This window comes from Chelonia mydas, chromosome 10, assembly GCF_015237465.2.
Source record: "Chelonia mydas isolate rCheMyd1 chromosome 10, rCheMyd1.pri.v2, whole genome shotgun sequence".
NCBI classification, from domain to species: Eukaryota; Metazoa; Chordata; order Testudines; family Cheloniidae; genus Chelonia; species Chelonia mydas.
The window spans coordinates 38,188,475-38,211,770 of record NC_051250.2 but is presented as its reverse complement, the minus strand read 5'-3'; the positions used below and the strand labels follow the sequence as shown (position 1 = coordinate 38,211,770).

The 23,296-nt window shown below is 46.2% G+C and overlaps 2 protein-coding genes across 2 annotated transcripts in view; one reads left to right on the top strand and one right to left on the bottom strand.

The window, feature by feature from the left end:
- CCDC78 (coiled-coil domain containing 78) overlaps positions 1-10,011 on the bottom strand; it is a 75,974-nt gene extending 65,963 nt beyond the window's left edge. The window contains exon 1 of the mRNA XM_043524622.1: positions 9,904-10,011. The gene's annotated coding sequence lies outside the window, so the exon portion shown is untranslated. The remainder of the gene's footprint in view (positions 1-9,903) is intronic.
- On the top strand, positions 787-23,060 carry LOC102935532 (WW domain-binding protein 2-like). Its single transcript, XM_027823113.3, has 7 exons — positions 787-954; positions 3,788-3,896; positions 5,521-5,641; positions 6,647-6,736; positions 11,252-11,338; positions 12,369-12,464; positions 22,819-23,060. The coding sequence occupies exons 1-7, from the start codon at positions 902-904 to the stop codon at positions 22,887-22,889; spliced, it is 627 nt and encodes a 208-aa protein (XP_027678914.1). The 5' UTR covers positions 787-901; the 3' UTR covers positions 22,890-23,060.
- Positions 23,061-23,296: the final 236 nt, after the last annotated feature.

Below are 23,296 nucleotides of genomic sequence, written 5' to 3'. Positions count from 1 at the left end.
GACCTGCATGAAAACCTCCTAAGCTTATTTTTACCGGCTTAGGTTAAAACTTCCCCAAGGTACAAATTAATTTTATCTTTTGTCCTTGGAATAACCACTGCCACCACCAAACTCTAACTGGGTTTACTGGGAAACGTAGTTTGGACACGTCTTTCCCCCAAAAATCCTCCCAACCCTTGCACCCCACTTCCTGGGAAAGGTTTGGTAAAAATCCTCACCAATTTGCATAGGTGACCACAGACCCAAACCCTTGGATCTGAGAACAATGAAAAAGCATTCAGTTTTCTTACAAGAAGACTTTTAATAGAAATAGAAGTAAATAGGAGTAAAGGAATCACCCCTGTAAAATCAGGATGGTAGGTACCTTACAGGGTAATTAGATTCAAAACATAGAGAATCCCTCTAGGCAAAACCTTAAGTTACAAAAGACACACAGACAGAAATAGTCATTCTATTCAGCACAATTCTTTTCTCAGCCATTTAAAGAAATCATAATCTAACGCATACCTAGCTAGATTACTTACTAAAAGTTCTAAGACTCCATTCCTGTTCTATCCCCGGCAAAGCAGCATACCAACAGAGAGAGACACAGACCCTCTGTTTCTCTCCCTCCTCCCAGCTTTTGAAAGTATCTTGTCTCCTCATTGGTCATTTTGGTCAGGTGCCAGCGAGGTTACCTTTAGCTTCTTAACCCTTTACAGGTGAGAGGATTTTTCCTCTGGCCAGGAGGGATTTTAAAGGGGTTTACTCTTCCCTTTATATTTATGACAGTTGTGTTACCTCATCTATTGCCATCACAAAGAGCTGCTGGTCACTCACAGAGTCATTTCACAGCCTCCAGCACTCCTAGGGAGTGTGTGGCACTGTAGTCAAGAGGCAGATCACTTTTCAGTGACAGGGAATGGAAGTGACTAGGTATCAATTCTCCAGGACAACCAACAACTCTAAGGAAAGGTAAAACCAGCAAATGTTGTAAGTGGGGTGGGTGGGTATAGCTTTAGCAACAAACCCGCAGGGGGTCCAATTGTCGAGTTCTGACACCTGTATTTAGCAGCTAAAATCCCCACTTGGTTACCTAAAGCAGATATTTAAGGCATCTATGTTCTAGAAATTAATTCCCTTTATGAAACAGAGTACATGACAGCTCAGATGAATATTGTGTGCGAGGATCAGGTGTTGAATAGAATTGTTAATATTTTAAAATTAAAGCTGTTTAATTGATTTTTTTATTGTAATAATTATGCTGATAAAGTCAATTATCTAGCAAAACTTCCTCCAGTGGGATCTCAGAGAGCTTTGCAAACAATAATCAGAAAAGACAGATGGTATGTACTTATATCATAAACAAGCCTAGAAATGTTGGGCCCAATCCTGTGTGGAACTTCTGTTGACCCCAATGGGAGTTTGTGGGATCAGATCTTCTAGCTATTGCTTGTATATATAGTTCTCATGTGTTTATCATCAGTGCCGTAGTTCTAATCTGAACTAGCATGGATGCACTGCATTGTCAGCACTTATACTGGCAGTATACCATTGCTTCTAGGGCTGTTGCTTAATCGCAGTTAACTCACGATTAACTCAAAAAATTAAACAATAGTATACCAATTGAAGTTTAAATATTTTTGGATGTTTTTCTACATTTTCAAATATAATCAATTTCAACTGTAACAGAATACAAACTGTACAGAGCTCACTTTATATTATTGATTACAAATATTTGCACTGTAAAAGTGATAAAAGAAATGTATGAGGGGAATTGAAAAATATTAAGTACTGTAGTGCAATCTCTTTATCATGAAAGGGCAACTTACAAATGTAGTTTTTTTGTTATATAACTGCACTCAAAAACAAAACAATGTAAAACTTTAGAACCTACACGTCCACTCAGTCTTACTGCTTGTTCAGCCAATAGAACATCAGGGTTGGAAGGGACCTCAGGAGGTCATCTAGTCCAACCCCCTGCTCAAAGCAGGGCCAATCCCCAACTAAATTATCCCAGCCAGGGCTTTGTCAAGCCTGACCTTAAAAACCTCTAAGGAAGGATATTCCACCACCTCCCTAAGTAACCCATTCGATAGCTAAGAAAAACAATTTTGTTTACATTTATGGGAGATAATGCTGCCCACTTAATTACAATGTCACCTGAAAGTGAGAACAGGCGTTCGCATGGCACTGTTGTAGCTGGAGTCACAAAATATTTACGTGCCAGATGTGCTAAAGATTCATATGCCCCTTCATGCTTCAGCCATCATTCCATGCTGATGACACTTGTTAAAATAATAAAATAATAATAAGTTAATTAAATTTGTGACTGAACTCCCTGGGGGAGAATAGTATGTCTCCTGCTCTGTTTTACCCACATTCTGCCATATATTTCATGATATAGCAGTCTTGGATGATGACCAGCACATGTTGTTCGTTTTAAGAACACTTTCACTGCAAATTTGACAAAATGCAAAGAAGATACCAATGTGACATTTCTAAAGATAGCTACAGCACTTGACCCAAGATTTAAGAATCTGAAGTGCCTTCCAAAATTTGAGTAGGACGAGGTGTGGAGCATGCTTTCAGAAGTCTTGAAAGAGCAACACTCTGATGTGGAAGCTACAGAACCTGAACCACCAAAAAAGAAAATCAGCCTTCTGCTGGTGGCATCTGACTCAGATGATGAAAACAAACATGCATCAGTCCACACTGCTTTGGATCGTTATCAAGCAGAAACCACCATCAGCATGGACGCGTGTCTTCTAGAATGGTGGTTGATGCATCAAGGGACATATGAATCTTTAGCGCATCTGGCATGTAAATATCTTGCAACACCGGCTACAACAGTGCCATGCAAATGCCTGTTCTCAATTTCAGATGACACTGTAAACAGGAAACAGGCAGCATTATCTTCGGCAAATGTAAATAAACTTGTTTGAGCAATTGGCTGAACAAGAAATAGGACTGATTGGTCTTATTTTTGAATGCAGGGTTTTGTTTGTACATAATTCTATATTTATAAGTTCAACTTTGATAATAAAGAGATTGCACTACAGTACTTGTATTAGGTGAATTGAAAAATATTATCTTGTTTTTTTACAGTGCAAATATTTGTAATCAAAAACAAAGTGAGCACTATACACTTTGTATTCTGTGTTGTATCTGAAATGAATATATATTCATATTTCATATATATGAAAATGTGGAAAACATCCACAAATATTTAAATAAATAGTATTCTATTATTGTTAATCACATGATTCAATCACAATTTTTTTTTTTAAATCGCTTCATAGAATATCAGGGTTGGAAGGGACCTCAGGAGGTCATCTAGTCCAACCCCCTGCTCAAAGCAGGACCAATCCCCAATTTTTGCCCCAGATCTCTAAATGGCCCCCTCAAGGATTGAGCTCACAACCCTGGGTTTAGCAGGCCAATGCTCAAACCACTGAGCTATCCCTCCCCCTGACAACCTTAATTGCTTCATTTACCAAGGGTTCCATGCTGTGTGTACACTGGAGACTAGACCACAGGGAACCATGCAGAAATCCTCACTTCCTCTCTTTGGACCTGATCCTATAAAGTACTGAGTGAGCTTCAACATCAGTGGGACTTGGGAGGCACTCAACACCTTGTGGGAGTTACTCAGCATCTCATGGGATCAGGCCCCTTCTCAGCAAATATTCATAAAGGTGATATGCAAAGGGAAAGGCCTAAGCATATCATTTCTGCATTTTTCCTCTGATTTCCCTGTTGTGTGTGTTTCTTTGTGGGGTAATATATCTGGGTGTTTTGTTTCCAGGGTTCTAGCTCATTTCAGTAACGTACTGCTAGTGCTGGACGAGATGCCAAACTTCCCTGAAGAGCTCCAAGGGGCAAAGAAAGGGATTCTGTATCTCACACAGTACAAAGTAAGGATCCAGACTCTAAATCTAATTATTTAGATCATGCCAAACAACGTTGCATCTGAACACCTGGCAAACTACAAAAGCCATAAGCCAGCCACACAAACAGGAAATTAGTACGGGGTGTCACAAACGCTATATCACTGCTTTAGCAAACTGCATGGCAGCTGAAGGGAGGAGCCTGGATTGTCTGTCTGTGTTCACGTGGATAGACTGTTAATCTGCAGTTGCAGCAGCTATGTAAATTACTGCTTTAATAAAGAATCCAGTTTAGTTTAAAAAGGGCAAGTTTACATGAGAAAATTTTGCCAGCATGTTATTGAGGGATACGATAGTTTTCGCTAACATAACTACACAGGTAAGAGCCCTAGTGTAGACAATTATAGCAATACAAAAGTCATTATACCGGTATAGCTTTTTCCAGTTAAGGGAAATAGCATACACTATCCTGGTGTAAGTACTTCTATAATTGCATCTATACTAGGAGGGTTTTGCTGGTTTAACTGTACTGGTAAAACCCAGCTAGCATAAGTCAGGCCTAATAAAACAACTCTTCCATGTTATTACCCAACATGCAGTACATGAAACAACTTCTATAATTTTGCTTTCTGTGTGCTTTAAGTCTTCTGGAGGCAGCTGCCATTTTGCATTAATTTCAGATGCAGCCTGTTACAAAGGAGACATACATACCATCCTCTCTTCTGGAGACTTTCCTTTTTTTCCTTCTTGTTTTGTTGGTTTCCTTTCATGTTAAAAAGAAGTCATTTCTACTGAATGTATGGTTGTTCTTTGTCAAGGCAAAACACAACATACTGGTACACCCTAATGTCACTTTCCTTTCTGCCCACATGTCTTAGAATATATTATTTCTGGAGGGCAGGTATCATCATACACATGCTGTTGCAAAGTGATGGATATTCCATTTCTTCCTGGCAATGATGAGATTGATGAATCTTAGAATATCAGGGTTGGAAGGGACCTCAGGAGGTCATCTAGTCCAACCCCCGGCTCAAAGCAAGACCAATCCCCAACAAAATCATCCCAGCCAGGGCTTTGTCAAGCCTGACCTTAAAAACCTCAAAGGAAGGAGATTCCACCACCTCCCTAGATAACGCATTCCAGTGCTTCACCACCCTTCGAGTGAAAAAGTTTTTCCTAATATCCAACCTAAACCTCCCCCACTGCAACTTGAGACCATTACTCCTTGTTCTTTCAATCCTGTAATCTCTCAGGGAAGGGATTCGGTTGTAGTGGGCCAGCAGCTGAGAAATTTCCATTTCACACTTCCATGACTCTTGCTCATTTCATGACCAATTCCATGTTTGCCGGTGAGCTAAGCTATTGTAGTAACTACTGCTGACAGGGAGAGAGGTGATCCCTGAGAAGGTAGGCAAAGCCCACTGATTGCCATGAAGATTAGTATGAAGCTCTAGAACTTGCAGAGGGATCCAGTATAGTTAGTAGAGCAGTGGGGTTACAGATTTGCATTGGTCTCAGCTGCATCTTGCTTATCTCCAGCATTGGCACCTCCCTAGGTCTCTCCCTTCCCTTTCTGATCCCACTCCCCAATTAAGCAACAAAGCTCAAAGCAATACTGTTCCTGAACCAGTTCTTGTCTCTGTTTCCCTAGATGATATTCCAGCACAAGGACAAGGGCTCCACGACCATCCGCTTTCCACTTCAGCTCCTGGGGGACTGTGTGATAGGGGAGGAGCTGAGCTCCAGACAGCAATATATCAAAGGGACTATTAGTATGTGTCATACCTTTCCATACCCAGGACCCTACTGCTGCCACACGTCATTGTGTCTCCTGTCACACTTATTCTGAATGAGGAGAAGCAGATGGATATTAGCAGATATTGCCTGTGTGGCTGTAGAGAGGCCCACATGTAGATGTATTGACCAGGAGAAGGCCATATCCCGCTATCATTTTGATGATCACTTTAAACAGGGCCTGAATTATTCATCACAAAATATAAAACCAGGATTACATCTGATTTCCAGGGGATCTGCACCCAACACCCTTGCACTCAGCAGAGGGCAACGGAGGCCCTTCCCTAGAAATAGGAAGCGAGGGCTGGAATAAAACCCAGAATGTCCATACATCTTGGATTAACCAGCCACCATTTTTAGTTAGGATAGAAAATACCTTACTCACACATGCATACATCCCTCAAAAAAAAAACAAAAACAAAAAAAAACACCACCTTCAGAGGATATTTATCCCAGATGACTTTATTTGGCTAACTGGGTGTCACGAGTTTTCCCCATATTATCAGTTCCTCAGAGTTATTTAGGTGCCCAACTCCTATTGGTTTTTATGGGAGTTAGGTGCCTAAATACCATTGAGGATCTGGGCCCAAGTAACTACTTACAGCAGGTGACTGGACTCAGGACTTCTGTGTTCTATCCCCAACTCTTGCTTTGCAGTTCTCCTCCCAGGATCTCAAAGGATCATTGTGTGTAGCACTAAAAGGACAGACATTATATAAGAGTGACCACTCCCTTTCATCAGGTTCATTTGATGGCAGTGCAAGGATTGCCTCACAGGTGTAGTTTCTGTGTTGTATTCATGTCAGCATAATGACAGGGAAAGGAACCGTGGAAGGGAAGAGCATGGGAGTAGGAAAAATAACAGGGTTCAAAGAGATGAGGAAACAGGGACAATAGAGCAAACTGGAGAAAGATGAAATATCTCTGGTGAAGGAACATCAGCTGATTTGACTCATGAGCTTACTGTAATCTCATCCATTTAGCTTCCAGTCAAGGTGTTCTCACCTTCAAATTCATCTTCCTGTATGGAGCCACTGATTGCCTGAATATGATCAAAACCCTGTCTTCAGCAGGTGAGGCTCCTGATGGTTCTGCATAATGCCAAAAGTCTGGTGGTTGCTTTATACACATGTAGGAAGGCAAGGTCCCCGCTGCAAAGGGCTTACAATGTACCTACCAGATTCTGATACCTCTCCTTTCATTATACAGTACCTTACTGCAAGAGCAGTCCTACTGAAGCTAATAAAATTACTTGTGGAGCAGTGTGCTTCTAAATCAGAACAAGGTCACCACAACTGGGCCCTATAAGGGCAGTACAGACAAAAGGATGCAATATAAAAGCGAAATGATTGATCAGTGTGGGCTGGTACAGGCCTTGTGTTTCTTATGCCCTACACAAACACAAGGAGTTGTGTTAATAGTTATGTTACCAATATAACAGCTATGGAGTCTGACCTCAACACTATTAAGGGTCTTTAGAAAATCAGTGGGAGTTAGGTACCTTAAGACCTTTGAGGATCTGGGCTGAAGCGTCTCATGTATATTGATGACTTTATTCTCCCAGCACCATTAAAGTAGGGTATTATCATCCCAAGTGAATAACCCTCTCCTCTTCCTTCTTCATTCACAACCACAGATCCCATCCCACGTGTGAAACAGCCAGGAAGAGACAACTGGGGATTGGTCCGGCTTTGAGCAGGGGGCTGGACTAGATGACCTCCTGAGGTCCCTTCCAACCCTGATATTCTATGAACTGTGGAACTAGCAAGCCATCAGCACTCACTCACTGTGCTCAGGGATATTGATTCAACCTAGTGCCTGAACCCAACTGCCATGCACACTCAGTTCCCCTCTCTTCATCTCCTTTCTAAGGGCTTGGTTACGCTTGCAAGTTAGAGCACATTAAAGCAGCCCCAGGTGCCCTAACTCCTGAGGTGTCCACACTGGCAAGGCACGTAGAGCGCCTGGACTCTACAGTTGGAGCGCTCCTGGTAATCCACCTCCACGAGAAGCATAAAGCTTGCTGCACCCTGGCTGAAATGCCCAGGCATCAGTGTGGATGAGGTGTTGCATTACTGCGCTTTGATTGGCCTCTGGAAACATCCCATAATCCCCTGAAGTCAAGTGGCCACTCTTCTCATTGTTTTGAAATCGGCTGCAGGCATGTGGCTATCCCCTTTCAAAGCTCTGTTTCTGACAGCCAGCATGCTTATCTGCTCCAGGACAAAGCAAACCATTAGTATGGAATGTTGCTGTTGTGAGTGTGGGGGCAGTTGGAGGGGGGTCTGCAGGGGGACTGTAGTGTTGCAGCCACTTGCACACTGGGATAGCTACCACAATGCACTGCTCTTTGTGGTGTAGCAAGTGCTGCTAATGTGGCGCTTGCAGCTGACAGTGTAAACACATGGCAGCATTTTCCCTGCTGCGATCTCTGAAGACTGGTTTAGCTCCCAGCGCTCTACATCTGCAAGTGAAGCCAAGCCCTCAGTTTCTTTTGCCGCTTGCAAAGGACTGAGGCAGGTGCTGCTACCAATTTTTTCTGACCTTCGCAGTGTGGAGCTCTAAAGATTCCTCCTGTTTTGCTTCTCACACCTTGTGGTCAGACTTGTCATGGGTGATGTTCCTGTTCTGAACTGACCCAGCACCCTTTTACCCCATCCCCTAGTCTCAAAAGGTACCTAACTCCCTAAGACATCTTGAAATTTCCCAGCCCTTATCTATATGTTATGCTCCATCTTTGGTTTTGTTTATGGTATGATGCAAGTTTCAGGAAACCCATTATCTTTCCATGGGTACAGATGGTAGGACTGGTCAGGCAGGTGATAAGTTTCACAGAGGTTGTATAGAATATCCGTCAAGATAATTAACGCTCCAAGGGTTGACTGGCATGTTGGCTGGATTTCCCAAGCTCCTGCATGAAATTGGGTCCAGATCCACACACATTTAGGCTCCTAGCTTCCACTGATTTCAGTAGAGAGACAAGGAGGGGGAGGGGTGACGTAATACCTTTTGGACCAATTTCTGTTGGTGAAAGAGAGAAGCTTTTGAGCTTACACCGAGCCCCTTCTCTTCTTCACAGAACCCAGAGCTTTGTGTAAGCTTGAAAGCTTGTTTCCTTCACCAGCAGAAGTTGGTCCAACAAAAGATATTACCGTAGAACCTCAGAGTTACAAACACCAGAGTTACAAACTGACCAGTCAACCACACACCTCATTTGGAACCAGAAGTACAGCATACAATAGGCAGCAGCAGAGACCAAAAAAACAACATGCAAATACCGTACAGTTTTAAATGTAAACTGCTAAAAAAAATAAAGGGAAAGCAGCATTTTTCTTCTGCATAGTGAAGCTTAAAAGCTGCATTAAGTCAATGTTCAGTTGTAAACTTTTGAAACAACCACCATAATGTTTTGTTCAGAGTTACAAACAACCTCCACTCCTGAGGTGTTCATAACTCTGAGGTTCTACTGTACCTCACCCATCTTGTCTCTCTAATATCCTGGGACCAAGGTGGCCGCAACACCGATTTCAAGTGAAGTGAAGTGATGAGCCTAAATACCTTTGGGGATCTGGTCTTTGGTATTTAGGATTCTGTAATTTACATGACAGTAATTACTACATAATAATGATCATACCTGCAGATGAGACAATTAGGAATTTGGCTAACAGCTGTTGAAACCTTTGGCTAAGCATCAAATATATGGATCTCTATCCCCAGATATCTGAGGGGTGTAAATACCCACAGAGGACGAACTAGTTAACATGATAAAGTAAGGGCCAGAACTAGAGCAAACAGTTGAGTATAGTTAGTACTTATGAGATATGATAACATTAAGTCAGGTAAAATTTACATTACCAGGAAAAACTTTCTGACCCTGAAGGATCTATTAGCCTGAGGAATAAGTCAGTCATCTCCTATGCACCCCCTTGTGGCAAGGAGTGGCTCTACAGTGCCATGCTAACAAAATGTCCCTCAAAGGGCTTCTTAAACAGACTCCACACAAGCTTTTCTTTGCCATTCACACCACCCCTTCTCAAGGGTCCCAGTTTATTCACAGAAATTGTGCCCCAAAATGAAACTCAACATCCCAAAACCCAGTCCATCAGTTTTACCCTCCCAGGCTTTTCCTACCTGTAGCCTTCGTGGGTAAACCCCAGGTCTTTCTGCTGGAACCTGTTCACCCCCAGCCAGCTCCAATTCACGCTACTCCCAGTCCCAGGCCTTCCTGCTGGTGACTTACCTGTTTACGGTAGGCCACTACCTGGCTGGAGTCTCAGGTTTCACGAGGTAGGGTCTTCCCTAAAGTAGCCTCTATTACTTCCTGCAGTTTCCCAAGCTTCCCCCTTCACTACAGCCACCTGCTGCTCATTCTAGGGAACTACCTGATCCATCCCAGGTGTACCTCTTCAGTAATCAGCGTTGATTAGCTCCAGGTCCTCCAGCCCTTAAGGGGCAAGTCACCCTGTTACAACTCACAACCGATGTGGTGGAAACTAGACTGGACATAATCCTAGTAACTATATCAGCAGGCCATAATGCTGCACAAATCTGTAATCCTATCAGGATTGCTTACTGGAGAACACTGAGGGTATGTCTACACTACAGAGACTATACCAGCATAGCTATGTCACTACAGCTATGCTGGCATAACCCTGTAAGTGTAGATGCAGCCTATGTCAATGGAAAGAGATATTCCATCAGTATAGGAACACGACCTCCATGGATAACAGTGGTCAGGGCTGTTATTTCTTCATGCCCCTAACCAACACAGCTATGTCAACCTGATTTTTTAAGTGTAGACTGGGATTTTTTTCCAGAACTTTAGCTCCAGTCCTTAATACAAGGCTCCTCTTCCCAGCACTGATCTACACTCTGCGTTTTCCACCTCATATTCTCCTGCCTGACGCTGCTTTGGTGCAGATAGAATTCACCTGTGAAGTTTGTCAGTATGTTTAATTAAAAGTGTTTAATTTTTGCCTGGTTAGAATCTGGATTCCTTTGGTTCTAGTGTCTTCCCTATCACTGACTTCCCCTCTCTGTACCTTAGTTTAATTCATAGGAAAATAAGTCCCAAAGTGGTGGCCCCACACTCTACCACCAGTTCTAAAGTAGCTGGATGTTTCTGCACACAGGCTCAGTGATGAAATAATTAACAATGTTGCCATCACTGTTATCATTAAGCTTCAGAGTCAATAACCTAGTAAGATGCCAGGGGCAAAGGTATGGTTTCAGGCTGCATGCAAACTCAGGGAGGCACTACTGAACTGGCTTCTGTTCAAAAGGTTGCCTTCAAAACTAGGATGTCTAGAAAATGTAATTACCTTTTAAGTGAAAATTTAAATTCTGCAAGAATTGGTTAGAGCAACTAGAGGAGTGTCGGTACAGCGCCCTGGCTGAGTCCAACTCCTGCTCCCAGTGGCTGGGGAGATTCACTGCCTTGGTATCATGGGTATTAGTGCCTCGTAAATCCTTCCAACAGCTAGATTTATACTTGCAAAGCTCTGTGAGACTCACAGATGAAAGGTATGAGACACATGCAAAGGATTTATTTTTACTAACATGATTTTCTTTCTGTTTGTTAAATATAGATACATTAAGAGAGGATGCTAATCTCCAGGACTATCCAACGGCCTCCATCTATACCTACGCCCACCCATCAGCACCTCGAACTCCACGTAAGCACTGAAACATTTTCACCCTGGTTACATGAAATGTCCTCCAGACTTCCAGCTGGAGCCTGAGAGAGGAGAGAACCAAGGGCCCATCCAATGCTCATAGAAGTCAGTCAAAATCTTTCCATTTACTTCAAACTTTACTTTGGATCAGGCCTTCTATATCCAGGTTCTTTCATTCCTGGGTTAGCCCACACAGTGCTCCACTAGCAGTATCCCTGCTGGTGTGAAGGGCTCAGCCTTTCTCAGATGAGAGAAGAGCTCAGTTACCTTCTTCATTCACGCCTGGGCTTCTCCATCCACCCTTTCCTGACACAAATCCTTAACTATCATAGGGTTAACTTCCTCCCTAGGCTGTGTTTGTGCCACTCCCGTTGCTCTCAGTGATCATCAGTCTGCCCTTAACATTTGTTAAAGTTGGCCCATGTTCTCTTCTGTTCTGTTCTGTGTAGGTTCTCATAGTGCACTCATCATTGTAGTATCTGAGCGCCTTCCAGTAGCACATTAAGCAACATAACTAAATCTGTTACATAGCTGTTGTAATCAATGACTCATAATTAGGGCCCAGTCCTGCAAGATGCTGAGCACTCAATTCCCGTTGGAGTCTGTGGGAGTTGAGGGCACTCAGAGACTTACAGTACCCTCAGCACCTCTCAGGATTGGGACCTCAGAGCAGTAATAAAGTGCATAATTGGAGCCCCAGCACCAGTAGAGGAACTTCTATTCCATAGTCATTTGGTGAAACTGCCTTGGGGTAGCTCAGTTTTTCCTTCAGAGCTATTCCCTGGGATCAGCTAGATCTTCACCAAGGAACTCCTCTGAAGCCTGGAAATTAGTAAGGAATAGAAAATGAAGAATGTGAGAGAGAAAGAGTTCCATTTGGACTGTTCAGCTCAGGCACTCAAATGTTATGGCCCAGAGCAAGTAGCATGTCAGCACCAGACTGAAAGGGGGTGTTGGGCGGAGGCTTCAGCTAAGGTGGGATCTTTGTTCACACCTGAGATGCTGAAAGGTTTCTGTTCTCCCTCGGCAGGTTCACTCAGCACACTTCCACATTGGCCACCCCCCTATCCTGGCCCACCAGAGTTACCTCCACCCTACTCCGAAGTGGAGTCGACAAGTCCAAGAGGTAAGTCAGCACAAGGGCACACAGGGTGTCACACAGCCGGAAGTCACCTCGCTGGCTCTCCTGGTTCCATTTCCCTAGGCTAGATAAGGCTCAGCTCCTCCCAGCGTGATCCACGACTGCAGGGTTGGCTCAAACACCTCAGCAGCCTTCTTCACCCACCTGCCCCCACAAGCTGCAAGAACTAAGATTCAGGGGGAATCCTCCCTGCGACTTCTGCATCAAACTCCTCTCCTATGCCAGTGGGGGAGGTTCAGACCCATGGCATGGTTGATAATATGACATGCGTGTTGTGGAAGGAGTTTGGGATGGATGTTCTCTGTACACAGGTACTCAGAGGACCTAGTTGAAGCCTTATCTAGAGCTTTGGCAAATGGGGAGACCTCCCAGTTCCCCAGGGGATGCAGTTTATTACCACCACAGAAGTCTCAGTCAGCACAAAGCAGCTCCTACTCCACTCCACACGACAGCGCAGAGTTACCAATGCAGAGAGAATTTAGGCACTGCTCTGTGTAATGCTGAGCAAGCCACTAAGGCCCCAATCCTGCATGCACTTATTCATGTGCTAGTCCATTGAAGCCAATAGGCTCATTCACATACTTAAAGTGAAGCATATGTCTAAGGGTATGTCTACACTACGGAATAAGGTCGAATTTATAGAAGTCGGTTTTTTAGAAATCGGTTTTATATATTCGAGTGTGTGTGTCCCCACAGAAGTGCATTAAGTGCATTAACTCGGCGGAGTGCTTCCACAGTACCGAGGCTAGAGTCGACTTCCGGAGCGTTGCACTGTGGGTAGCTATCCCACAGTTCCCGCAGTCTCCGCTGCCCATTGGAATTCTGGGTTGAGATCCCAATGCCTGATGGGGCTGAAACATTGTCGCGGGTGGTTCTGGGTACATATCGTCAGTCCCCCCTTCCCTCCCTCCCTCCGTGAAAGCAAGGGCAGACAATCGTTTCGCGCCTTTTTTCCTGAGTTACCTGTGCGGACGCCATACCACCGCAAGCATGGAGCCCGCTCAGGTAACCGTCACCGTATGTCTCCTGGGTGCTGGCAGACGTGGTTCTGCATTGCTACACAGTAGCAGCAACCCCTTGCCTTCTGGCAGCAGACAGTACAATACGACTGGTAGCCGTCCTCGTCATGTCCGAGGTGCTCCTGGCCACGTCGGCTGGGAGCGCCTGGGCAGACATGGGCTCAGGGACTAAATTTTTGGTGACTTGACCAGGTCATTCTCTTAAGTCCGGCAGTCAGTCCTATTGAACCATCTTATGGTGAGCAGGTAGGCAATATGTCCTTCTGCACCGTCTGCTGCCAGCCAAAGATGTAAAAGATAGATGGAGTGGATCAAAACAAGAAATAGACCAGATTTGTTTTGTACTCATTTGCCTCCTCTCCTGTCTAGGGGACTCATTCCTCTAGGTCACACTGCAGTCACTCACAGAGAAGGTGCAGCGAGCTAAATCTAGCCATGTATCAATCAGAGGCCACGCTAACCTCCTTGTTCCAATAAGAACAGTAACTTAGGTGCACCATTTCTTATTGGAACCCTCCGTGAAGTCAACCCTGTAACCCCTCCCTGCGTCAGAGCAACGGCAAACAATCGTGCATCTGAGTTGAGAGTGCTGTCCAGAGCAGTCACAATGGAGCACTCTGATTGGGCTAAAACATTGTCGCGGGTGGTTCTGGGTACATATTGTCCGGCCCCCGTTCCCTCCCTCCCTCCGTGAAGGCAAGGGCAGACAATCGTTTCGCGCCTTTTTTCCTGAGTTACCAGTGTGGACGCCATACCACCGCAAGCATGGAGCCCGCTCAGGTAACCGTCACCGTATGTCTCCTGGGTGCTGGAAGACGCGGTATGGCATTGCTACACAGTAGCAGCAACCCATTGCCTTCTGGCAGCAGACGGTACAGTACGACTGGTAGCCGTCCTCGTCATGTCCGAGGTGCTCCTGGTCGCCTGTGTGAGGTCGATCAGGAGCGCCTGGGCAGACATGGGCGCAGGGACTAAATTTTTAGTGACTTGACCAGGTCATTCTCTTAAGTCCGGCAGTCAGTCCTATTGAACCGTCTTATGGTGAGCAGGCAGGCAATATGGATTGCTTAGCAGTCCTATTGTACCGTCTTCTGCCGAGCAGCCATGAGATGTGGATGGCATGCAGTCCTTCTGCACCGTCTGCTGCCAGCCAAAGATGTAAAAGATAGATGGAGTGGATCAAAACAAGAAATAAACCGGATTTGTTTTGTACTCATTTGCCTCTTCCCCTGTCTAGGGGACTCATTCCTCTAGGTCACACTGCAGTCACTCACAGAGAAGGTGCAGCGAGCTAAATCTAGCCATGTATCAATCAGAGGCCAGGCTAACCTCCTTGTTCCAATAAGAACAATAACTTAGGTGCACCATTTCTTATTGGAACCCTCCGTGAAGTCAACCCTGTAAGCCGTGTCCTCAGTCGCCCCTCCCTGCGTCAGAGCAACGGCAAATAATCGTGCATCTGAGTTGAGAGTGCTGTCCAGAGCAGTCACAATGGAGCACTCTGATTGGGCTAAAACATTGTCGCGGGTGGTTCTGGGTACATATTGTCCGGCCCCCGTTCCCTCCCTCCCTCCGTGAAGGCAAGGGCAGACAATCGATTCGCGCCTTTTTTCCTGAGTTACCTGTGCGGACGCCATACCACCGCAAGCATGGAGCCCGCTCAGGTAACCGTCACCGTATGTCTCCTGGGTGCTGGAAGACGTGGTACGGCATTGCTACACAGTAGCAGCAACCCATTGCCTTCTGGCAGCAGACGGTGCAGTATGACTGTTACCCGTCCTCGTCGTGTCCGAGGTGCTCCTGGCCACGTCGGCTGGGAGCGCCTGGGCAGACATGGGCGCAGGGACTAAATTTTTGGTGACTTGACCAGGTCATTCTCTTTAGTCCTGCAGTCAGTCCTATTGAACCGTCTTATGGTGAGCAGGCAGGCAATACGGATTGCTAGCAGTCGTATTGTACCGTCTTCTGCCGAGCAGCCATGAGATGTGGATGGCATGCAGTCCTTCTGCACCGTCTGCTGCCAGCCAAAGATGTAAAAGATAGATGGAGTGGATCGAAACAAGAAATAGACCAGATTTGTTTTGTACTCATTTGCCTCTTCCCCTGTCTAGGGGACTCATTCCTCTAGGTCACACTGCAGTCACTCACAGAGAAGGTGCAGCGAGCTAAATCTAGCCATGTATCAATCAGAGGCCACGCTAACCTCCTTGTTCCAATAAGAACAGTAACTTAGGTGCACCATTTCTTATTGGAACCCTCCATGAACTCCTGCCTGAACTACTCCTTGATTGAAAGCCACCCCCTTTGTGGATTTTAGCTCCCTGAAGCCAACCCTGTAAGCCGTGTCGTCAGTCGCCCCTCCCTCCGTCAGAGCAACAGCAGACAATCATTCCGCGCCTTTTTTCTGTGCGGACGCCATACCAAGGCAAGCATGGAGTCCGCTCAGCTCACTTTGGCAATTAGGAGCACATTAAACACCACACGCATTATCCAGCAGTATATGCAGCACCAGAACCTGGCAAAGCGCTACCAGGCGAGGAGGCGACGTCAGCGCGGTCACGTGAGTGATCAGGACATGGACACAGATTTCTCTGAAAGCATGGGCCCTGCCAATGCATGCATCATGGTGCTAATGGGGCAGGTTCATGCTGTGGAACGCCGATTCTGGGCTCGGGAAACAAGCACAGACTGGTGGGACCGCATAGTGTTGCAGGTCTGGGACGATTCCCAGTGGCTGCGAAACTTTCGCATGCGTAAGGGCACTTTCATGGAACTCTGTGACTTGCTTTCCCCTGCCCTGAAGCGCATGAATACCAAGATGAGAGCAGCCCTCACAGTTGAGAAGCGAGTGGCGATAGCCCTGTGGAAGCTTGCAACGCCAGACAGCTACCGGTCAGTTGGGAATCAATTTGGAGTGGGCAAATCTACTGTTGGGGCTGCTGTGATGCAAGTAGCCCACGCAATCAAAGATCTGCTGATATCAAGGGTAGTGACCCTGGGAAATGTGCAGGTCATAGTGGATGGCTTTGCTGCAATGGGATTCCCTAACTGTGGTGGGGCCATAGACGGAACCCATATCCCTATCTTGGCACCGGAGCACCAAGCCGGCGAGTACATAAACCGCAAGGGGTACTTTTCAATAGTGCTGCAAGCTCTGGTGGATCACAAGGGACGTTTCACCAACATCAACGTGGGATGGCCGGGAAAGGTACATGACGCTCGCATCTTCAGGAACTCTGGTCTGTTTCAAAAGCTGCAAGAAGGGACTTTATTCCCAGACCAGAAAATAACTGTTGGGGATGTTGAAATGCCTATATGTATCCTTGGGGACCCAGCCTACCCCTTAATGCCATGGCTCATGAAGCCATACACAGGCAGCCTGGACAGTAGTCAGGAGCTGTTCAACTACAGGCTGAGCAAGTGCAGAATGGTGGTAGAATGTGCATTTGGACGTTTAAAGGCGCGCTGGCGCAGTTTACTGACTCGCTTAGACCTCAGCGAAACCAATATTCCCACTGTTATTACTGCTTGCTGTGTGCTCCACAATATCTGTGAGAGTAAGGGGGAGACGTTTATGGCGGGGTGGGAGGTTGAGGCAAATCGCCTGGCTGCTGGTTATGCGCAGCCAGACACCAGGGCAGTTAGAAGAGCACAGGAGGGCGCGGTACGCATCAGAGAGGCTTTGAAAACCAGTTTCGTGACTGGCCAGGCTACGGTGTGAAAGTTCTGTTTGTTTCTCCTTGATGAAACCCCCCGCCCCTTGGTTCACTCTACTTCCCTGTAAGCTAACCACCCTCCCCTCCTCCCTTCGATCACCGCTTGCAGAGGCAATAAAGTCATTGTTGCTTCACATTCATGCATTCTTCATTCATTCATCACACAAACAGGGGGATGACTACCAAGGTAGCCCAGGAGGGGTGGTGGAGGAGGGAAGGAAAATGCCACACAGCACTTTAAAAGTTTACAACTTTAAAATTTATTGAATGACAGCCTTCTGTTTTTTGGGCAATCCTCTGTGGTGGAGTGGCTGGTTGGCCGGAGGCCCCCCCACCGCGTTCTTGGGCGTCTGGGTGTGGAGGCTATGGAACTTGGGGAGGAGGGCGGTTGGTTACACAGGGGCTGTAGTGGCAGTCTGTTCTCCAGCTGCCTTTGCTGCAGCTCAACCATACACTGGAGCATACTGGTTTGGTCCTCCAGCAGCCTCAGCATTGAATCCTGCCTCCTCTCATCACGCTGCCGCCACATTCGAGCTTCAGCCCTCTCTTCAGCCCGCCACTTACTCTCTTCAGCCTGCCACCTCTCCTCCCGGTCATTTTGTGCTTTCCTGCAGTCTGACATTATTTGCCTCCACGCATTCGTCTGTGCTCTGTCAGTGTGGGAGGACAGCATCAGCTCGGAGAACATTTCATCTCGAGTGCGTTTTTTTTTCTTTCTAATCTTCACTAGCCTCTGGGAAGGAGAAGATCCTGTGATCATTGAAACACATGCAGCTGGTGGAGAAAAAAAAAGGGACAGCGGTATTTAAAAAGACACATTTTATAAAACACTGGCTACACTCTTTCAGGGTAAACCTTGCTGTTAACATTACATACATAGCACATGTGCTTTCGTTACAAGGTCGCATTTTGCCTCCCCCCACCGCGTGGCTACCCCCTCAACCCTCCCCCCTCCCTGTGGCTAACAGCGGGGAACATTTCTGTTCAGCCGCAGGCAAACAGCCCAGCAGGAATGGGCTCCTCTGAGTGTCCCCTGAAGAAAAGCACCCTATTTCAACCAGGTGACCATGGATTATATCTCACTCTCCTGAGGATAACACAGAGAGATAAAGAACGGATGTTGCTTGAACGCCAGCAAACATACACTGCAATGCTTTGTTGTACAATGATTCCCGAGTACGTGTTACTGGCCTGGAGTGGTAAAGTGTCCTACCATGAAGGACGCAATAAGTCTGCCCTCCCCAGAAACCTTTTGCAAAGGCTTTGGGAGTATATCCAGGAGAGCCGCGAATGCCAGGGCAAAGTAATCCTTTCACATGCTTGCTTTTACACCATGTATAGTATTTTAAAAGGTACACTCACCAGAGGTCCCTTCTCCGCCTGCTGGGTCCAGGAGGCAGCCTTGGGTGGGTTCGGGGGGTACTGGCTCCAGGTCCAGGGTGAGAAACAGTTCCTGGCTGTCGGGAAAAGCGGTTTCTCCGCTTGCTTGCTGTGAGCTATCTACAACCTCCTCCTCATCATCATCTTCTTCGTCCCCAAAACCTGCTTCCGTATTGCCTCCATCTCCATTGAAGGAGTCAAACAACACGGCTGGGGTAGTGGTGGCTGAACCCCCTAAAATGGCATGCAGCTCATCATAGAAGCGGCATGTTTGGGGCTCTGACCTGGAGCGGCCGTTCGCCTCTCTGGTTTTCTGGTAGGCTTGCCTCAGCTCCTTCAGTTTCACGCGGCACTGCTTCGGGTCCCTGTTATGGCCTCTGTCCTTCATGCCCTGGGAGATTTTGACAAAGGTTTTGGCATTTCGAAAACTGGAACGGAGTTCTGATAGCACGGATTCCTCTCCCCATACAGCGATCAGATCCCGTACCTCCCGTTCGGTCCATGCTGGAGCTCTTTTGCGATTCTGAGACTCCATCATGGTCACCTCTGCTGATGAGCTCTGCATGGTCACCTGCAGCTTGCCACGCTGGCCAAACAGGAAATGAGATTCAAAAGTTCGCGGTTCTTTTCCTGTCTACCTGGCCAGTGCATCTGAGTTGAGAGTGCTGTCCAGAGCGGTCAAAATGGAGCACTCTGGGATAGCTCCCGGAGGCCAATACCGTCGAATTGTGTCCACAGTACACCAAATTCGACCCGGCAAGGCCGATTTAAGCGCTAATCCACTTGTCAGGGGTGGAGTAAGGAAATCGATTTTAAGAGCCCTTTAAGTCGAAATAAATGGCTTCATCGTGTGGACAGGTACGGGTTTACATCGATTTAACGCTGCTAAATTCGACCTAAAGTCCTAGTGTAGACCAGGGCTAAGTGTTCAAATGATGAGAGCCTTAGGGTACATCTACACTGCGGCTGAGTGGTGCGATTCTCAGCTCTGCTAGATGTACATGTGCTAGCTTTGATCCAGTCAGTGAGCTAAAAATAGTGGTGTGGCCACAGCAGGACAGGCTGTAGCTCAGGCTGACCACCCAAGTGCATGCCTAGGATCTCAGAAGGGATTGTCCTCAGGCAGCTTACCTATGATGCCCCGTGCTAGCTCGATCAAAGTTAGCACATGTACATCTACCCAAGTTGGGAATCGCGCCTCCCCGGTGTAGTGTACCTGTACAGTGAATGACTAGCCAGAATTCCACAGGCAGGGCCTGGGCAAGAGGACTACTTACATACCACTGAATTATACTTGAGGACAAGTGCGCTTACTCAGGTGCTTAAAGCTAAGCACATGTATAGGTGTTTGCAGGACATGGGCCTTAACGTCACTTTACCCATCTATCAAGAAGCGGGAGTCATTGACTTGAATAATTGTAAAAGCCCTAATCTATTTGAGCGAAACATAATAATAACCTAACTCTTATCTAGCACTTTTCATCAGTAGCTCTCAATAATTTACAAAGGAGGCTACTGTGATGTGTTCCCCCCAGGGTGCCACCTGAAACTGGGGTACCACTGAGCCCCCGACCCACTGGCCTGCCAAGCCCTCTCTCAGGCTCCAGCACACGTACAGATAGGGATACAGACACTGTGATCAGCTCTGCATAGGGAGGCTTCATCTAAGGAACTGTCCAGCTGCTCCAGTGCACACCCCCTCTCTGGAGTGTAAACCCAAAGTTATACCATCTTGTGCTGCTCAGAGATCTGTACAGAGTAAGCTCATGAAATTCGCCCCCTCCCTCAGTGTGGAGAAGGGATATGCAACAGCTTTCTGCCCTAAGTTATGACTCCCACACACTGGTTTTAGACAAAAAAAAAAAAAAAAAACTTATTAACTACAAAAGAGAGATTTTAAGTGATTATAAGGCAGTGGTGGGCAACCTGCGGCCCGCGGGCTGCACACAGCCCATCAGGGTAATCCGCTGGCAAGCCACAAGACAGTTTGTTTACATTGACCGTCCGCAGGCACAGCTGCCCGCAGCTCCCAGTGGCCATGGTTTGCCATTCCCGGCCAATGGGAGCTGCGGGAAGTGGCACGGGCCACAGGGACATGCTGGCTGCTGCTTCCCACAACTCCCATTGCCCGGGAACGGCAAACTGCGGCCACTGGGAACTGCAGGCAGCCATGCCTGCAGACGCTCAGCGTAAACAAACTGTCTCATGGCCCTTCAGCAGATTACCCTGATGGGCTGCAGGTTGCACACCACTGTTATAAGGGATAGCAAACCAATCAAAGCAGATTATCTAGCAAACAAACAAAACATGCAAACTAAGCTTAATATACTAAAGAGATTAGATATGAGTAGCAAATTCTCACCCTAAATGATGATTGAAGCAGGCCAGCTGCACTTGCTTACAGCTTAGAAACCCCAGGTGTTTCTTTCATAGGCTAAAAATCCCTCTAGCCTGGGTCCAGCACTTCCCCCCAGTTCAGTCTTTGTTCCTCAGGTGTTTCCAGGAGTCTGTTTGGGCGGGGAGTCAGCAAAGAACCATAATGACGTCACTCCCCTGCCTTAAATAGCTTTTGCATATGGCGGGAACCCTTTGTCTTAAAGCTTAGTTCCCATGCCAGTCAGTGGAAAAACACTGGTATTCCAATATGGAATCCAGTACCAGGTGACCTGGTCACATGACCCTGTAGTGTTACAGCAGCCATGAGTCAGAGGCTGCTTGCAGCATCCTCAGGAGGACACCCCCCACCCCCAGTGAGAGAAAAACTTCTTCTAAGGCCTATTGTTTTCTCTAATGGCCCTTCCCAACCAGCCATCTAGACTGAGTACATTCTGCCTAGTGGGCATTCCCCAGGTGTAAACACATTTGTAATACAGATATATAGTCAATATTCCTAACTTCAGATACAAAAATGATATATGCATACAAATAGGATAATCATATTCAGTAAATCATAACCTTTCCAATGATATCTCACATGACTTACCTTGCATAAAATGCATCATAATTATGCCATAATCATATCATAATAATATCACTGTGAAGAATATGGGGTTCAGTGTCACAACCACTATCATGAGCAAAACAGATATAATAAACATAGCAAGATCTACAGTAAAGTATATATATGTTAGAGAAATGCATTGAAAAAATGCTAACATATTTTTACATTTTAGCTCACTGTAACCAGTGACATCTCCAGTTTCCCTGATAAGTTATTTTCCAGCCACAGAAAACGTTTTGTGAGATTTTCTATACTTGTTTAACTCAGACGTTAAAATATATTGAAACCACCATCCTCCTAGTCACTTTTCCCACTGATATTTAATACAGCCGAGCACTTTACTTATTTGTTACTAACCATATACACAGAAATGAGAGAGACATCTCGATAATATCACCAATGTTGAACCATCCTTTGTGTTTTGGGTGACCATTCGTGTGATATGACTTTGTGGAAGAGAGATTGGAGCAGGGTAGATGCCAAAATGTTGTGGGAGGAATCAGCCTATGAAGTTCTGATTAGCTGGTTCACATCCTTGAACTGTATCCCAAATTTTGAGCTATTGTTTACTAGTCTTTCATTGACTATGAATTCATTATTCTTATTCATTATTTATAATAGCGCCCAGAGTGCCCAGTTGGATTCAGGGCCCAAGTGAGGTGGGTGCCATATGGACAAAGAAGAGATTTTTGAGAGCCAAGTTTGAGATGTCTTAGGCCCTAACGTAAAAGCCCAATAACAGTAAATAATATCAAAGGGATCTTTACAAAGGCTGGCAGGAAGGAACACTCTCGGTGAAATGCTGCCATTGACTCCAGAAAGTATAATTCTTCACTATGGGCAGCACAGTAGGAGGGATGCATGCCATTTCCTATATCTGTGTGCAGTGTAACTGTAGCCAAGTCAATCCCAGGCTATATCTGGGGTCCATTCACATGGCTCAGCCCAGGGCATATGTACATGGCAGGCACGCCATGCTTGCAAATCGATCTCTCTTTGCCGTTCTTTTTCTTTCCCAGGAATTCAGGATGTTGTTTGGATGCAGAGTTCTGGTTCAGCCCAGTAGAAAGGCTGGAGCAGGACACTGGCCCCTTACAGACCCCAGATGTGGGGCTGTTTGGCTCCTCTGTGGTGGGGCAGGCCCAGCTCCACTTTTCAAGATAGTATATAGGAGCAATTGTGAAGGATAATAATGTTGTCTCCATGTTTCTCTCATTTCTCAGAGACCCAAGAAGAGGGCTGCTGCCACTGCAGGGCCCTGAGAACCCGAGAACAGACAGACAGGCAGAACTGAGGAGTCAGCCCAGAAATGTATGGACATAAAACCTTTGTGTCCCTTGCTTTCTTCTTTCCCTCGACTCCCCCCAGCATGACAGTTCTGTGAGGGCAACGAAGCAAAATTCCACTGTCAAAGCCCGATTCAGTCCCTGACAAGCTGCTCTGTTACCCTGCATCTCATTGTGCTTCCTGCAGCAGTAAAAGCTCAGATTTTCTCCCCACACTTGTCTTTGTGATTGTTTTTTTCAACCCCAAACCATATCCAGAAAACTCAGCCAGCCAGCCACCATGATCTCGATGGGAGCGTAGCCCCACGTGCGTCACATGGAAATTTCAAACTGGCCTGTGGTTATCTAATGTGATTGGAACGTATCTCCTGTTCCTATGAACACCTGTAGTCCATATCACTGAAAGTCGTGTTAA